Source organism: Meles meles, chromosome 1, assembly GCF_922984935.1.
Source record: "Meles meles chromosome 1, mMelMel3.1 paternal haplotype, whole genome shotgun sequence".
Classification (NCBI taxonomy): domain Eukaryota; kingdom Metazoa; phylum Chordata; class Mammalia; order Carnivora; family Mustelidae; genus Meles; species Meles meles.
In genome coordinates, this window is record NC_060066.1 from 215,469,881 (window position 1) to 215,474,030 (window position 4,150).

Sequence of the window (4,150 nt, forward strand, 5' to 3'; positions counted from 1 at the left end):
TGAAATGACCTGCAATCCTGTCCTTAAGACTCCCCCCTTCCCATCCCCCCCCGCCTCTACCAACCCGAGGGGTCTCTCGTGTTCTTTTTCCACGTGCTCGCGATCCTACAAAAAGCGCAGGTTCGCGTCCACGAAGCGTGCGGAGATGAGTGTGGGGCAGTACCATGGTCGTCTTCACCAGACGGGAAGGGGATGCCCTTCTGGAAAGACTTTTCAGTACTTTCGTTCTGTCCCAGGATTATCTGGGGAGAACTGCACCAGATCGATGTGGAAAAACTCCCTTTCTTCATCGTTTATTTAACCATGACTCTCTTGATGGCCGTTAACTTTGTCTCTGGGATTTTACTCCAGAACGAGGCCGTCAGCATCTTTGCAAGAATCACAGTTTTCTGGTAGGGGGTGTCGACGCTCCGTGACCTTCCGAGCGGCAGGGGCGGGGCTGCTGGCAGGTCTCGAACCCACGACAGCTGCGCCCCTGCCCGGATCCGTCGGCTCAGGCTGCGGGCTCCAGCCTGCTTCAGCCTCATAAAAGCCACGAAGCCCGACCATACCGAATACCCACCACCGGCTCTCTTGGCCCCCAGAGCAGGCAGCGCTCCCGTTGGTTCCTGTCCCCAACCAGGGCTGACTGTCCCAGACCACCCAGACCCACGTTTTGAACAGGGAGCCCAGGGCCCTGCGGGATCAAACTCGGGCCCTGCTTTTGGGACCAACTCTGCAGACAGAAACAGTCTCGACTCCTAACCCCGGGCTTTCTAGGGACAAGGGGGTGGGGACAGACACTTAAAGGGGGTTCATGACCAGGGCTGGAAATTCCTCTGGGGCCACCTACAATGAAGAGCCCGACGTTGCGACCAGAGACTGAACACCATTTTGTCCTTTATTGAACACTCCGTCGGCGCCGGGGGGCGAGCTGGCGACCCACACCCACCGCTTGCCCTCAGCCCCTCAGAAGCACCTTCTCTGAACCACAGACGCCCCGAACTCTTTGAAATCGGCGGAGGTGACCCACATCTGCTTGAAGCTGCTCAGGGAGGTGACGATGGAGGCCCCGATCCACGTGGAGAACCACCTGTCCGGGGGCGCCGTGATCTTGATGGGGGTCCCTTTGGAAGCGAGCTGCTCCAGCTCCCTCAGAAGACGGTCGTCGAGGCCCTGGAACAGAGTGGTGCCCCCGGACAGCACGATCTCCCCAAAAAGGGTCTTCTGGATGTCCGCGTCACACTTGGTGATGCTGCAGGAGACCATCTTCGAGAGGCCCGGGTTCTGGATGCCCAGCTGCTCGGGCGCGAACAGGGCCTCGGGGGCCTGGTGCAGCTGGTCCCCGACGTAGATGACATTCCCGTCCGGCAGCTTGTACTCTCTGAGGACCTCCTCCGGCCTCCGCGACAGCTCCTTCTCGGGCTCCAGGGCCACGTAGCACAGCTTCTCCTTGATGTCGTCCACCAGGGCCTTGTCCAGCACGCACGGGAAGGACCGCCCACTCGCCAGCAGCAGCCGCGTGAGGTGCTCTGTGATGTCCCTTCCCGCCATGTAGAGCTTGGTGACCGCGTGAGGCAGGGAGTACCCTTCGAAGATGGGGACGGTGCAAGTGACCCCGTCCCCGCTGTCCACCACCAGGCCGGTGACGCAGGCGGAGGCGTACAGGGCCAGCACAGCCTGGTCCGACAGGTAGAAGGCGGGCACGTTGAAGTTCTCGAACATCATCGTGGCCATCTTCTCCCGGGCCTCCCTGGGGTTCAGGGAGGGCTCCGTCACGAGCACGGGCCGGTCGCTGGCCTTCACCCCCATCTCCCACTCGAACAGGTGTTTGCAGAGCCTCTCCACGTCCTCCCAGCCGGTGACCAGGCCCCGCTCGATGGGGTAGCGCAGCTGCAGGACGTCCCGCTTGTGCACGGCCTCTTCCCCCACGAAGTACTTCTTCTGGCCGGCCCCCGCCGAGGGCCCCTTGAATTTGGGGTACCCCACCACGGAGCTGATGACGTGGCGGGGCCCGATCTCTCCAGAGAGGCCCGCTTTGCAGAGCCCGGAGCCGTTGTCAAAAATGACGGCGGGAGACTCCAATGCGTGTGGATTCAACATGCCTGCTGCGTCCTTGTCCTCTCAGGCTCCACCGAAACACAGTAGAACACCGTCGGGCTACTTTGTGACGCAAGAGGCCTCTCTGGAAGTCCGGGGAGCGCAGGGTTCCGCTGCTCAGCGGTGACTCCCCGGCAGGCTAGCAGGCGGCCGGCCCGCGGGGGCCCTCCGTCCTCGCCGCAGGTCTGCCCCGCTCTCAGGCAGCCCGGGGGGGGTGGGGCGCGGCCCTTTCAGGGGTGACGGTCCACATGTAACAATCCAGCCAAGCAACAATTGTCCTCAGCCAGCCGCAGAGGGCCTTTGGGGCGGGGGGTGGGAGGGTGCTCTGGGGCCCCGTCCTCCTTCCTTGGGGAGACTCCAAACAGCCCAGGACACACCAGGCCCACGGGCACTCTTGCCGGGCCTGTGGGCTGAGGAAGGGCTTGGAACCCGGGGAAGCAGCCTGGCCCAGGCCCGCACAGAGGACTGGTGTCTGCCGAGTGTGGCGTCCCTTTGCTAAGAAGAGGGTCCCACGCCAGGCACGGGTGCGGGTTGGAGGAGCGCGTCCGTGAGCCACCACGGCAAGCATCAGAATGCGTGGCCTCCTCCGTGTAGCCCTCAGGGATTTGTCTTCCCTTCACCCCACAAGCCCCGGCTCCCGTCCCACAGGACAGACGCAAAGCGACGTGCTCTCGGGCCGCAGGCTTCCCTCCAGGCAGGCCTGTCCCTGCTCTGGCTTGAGGTCAGGGCCCCTCGCTACTCTCCACGGCCTGGATGCACTGGCGCAGAGCGACGTGCAGTGATGCGTGGGGTGGAGAGCATGACCTCTGAAGACGGGATCCGAGGTTCCCAGAGCGGGAACCCCGTGTCTGTGGACCGTCACACGGTCAGCCTCACGTACTGAAGAATGCTCAGAAACGACCAGGTCAAGGAGGAGGCAGCAAGGAGGCTCAGGGGCGAGGCTGTGGGTCAAGCCTGAGGAGCCAGGCAGAGGGCCGCGTGGTGGGGCTCCCAGAGGCCCGGCGCCAGCAGCCCTGAGCCCTGGAGGGAGGAGGTGGGCCTGGGGAACCCACGTTTCCCTGATGGTCCTTCCCCTCCCGGCACGTTCAGAATCCCCCTCGGGTCCAGCTCTGTCCCCATCCTGAGAACCCAGAGAACCTCCCCCTCCAGAACCAGCCTCCTCCGCCGGTGTGTGTCCCGCTGACCGCTCTAAACCCACCAGATAAAACAGCGGTGTTAGTGTGTGGTATAGACCCCCGGTGCAGGTGTGTAACCTGGACGTGCGGTGTAGACAAGTGGCAGGTGAGTTCACGGGCACACTTGGGGCTAAGCCCTGGGTAAGAATAAAAACTTGGCCTTGGGGTGCCTGGGGGGCTCAGTGTGTTAAGCCTCTGCCTTCGGCTCAGGTCATATCAGGGTCCTGGGATCGAGTCCCGCATCGGGCTCTCTGCTCAGCGGGGAGCCTGCTTCGCCCCCCCTCTCTGCCTGCCTCTCTGCCTACTTGTGATCGCTGTCTGTCAAATAAATAAATAAAATCTTAAAAAAATTAAAAAATGAAAAAATAAAAACTTGGCCTCGTTGGACGTTTTCCCCGAAAGGACACCACCAGTTGGAAACTGAGTGTGGGGCGGGGCGAATGCCGCGGGATGGCCCCCGACGGAGCCGGCGCCGCCCACAATGGTCGTCACTGGGCCCTGTGGGGGATCCGGGAACTGAGGCCCCGACATCCAGGGGAGTGTGTCCCTGGCAGGCTGCTGACCGGGCGCTCAGTGGGAGGCGGTGTCTCGGGGTTCCAGCCTGCTGACACCGCAAAAGGCTTGTGCATCTGGGGTCTCGGGCATTGCTAGAATTTTCTAATTGTCGCCAGACACTCCAGGCCGAACCAGGAGGAACATGCTCTCGGGATTTCTCAATTTGGGCCCCAACAGGGCCCACACATTAGCTTCGAACACTGGGTCACCACACACGGGTGGCACGTGGGTATGTCCCCATGGGCCGGGACTGGCTGGGGCATTGGGCATTTTTAGGAGGGACAGAGGAGGAGAAAAGACCAAGGGTGAGGCACAGCTTAGACAGACCCGTGGGCGCGGGC

The 4,150-nt window shown here is 62.4% G+C and overlaps 1 protein-coding gene across 1 annotated transcript; it reads right to left on the reverse strand.

Moving 5' to 3' along the window:
- Positions 1–948: 948 nt before the first annotated feature.
- On the reverse strand, positions 949–2,082 carry ACTRT2 (actin related protein T2). The gene has a single exon (XM_045991115.1). It carries the CDS (start codon positions 2,080–2,082, stop codon positions 949–951), a length of 1,134 nt encoding a protein of 377 aa, XP_045847071.1.
- Between the last annotated feature and the right edge of the window lie 2,068 nt (positions 2,083–4,150).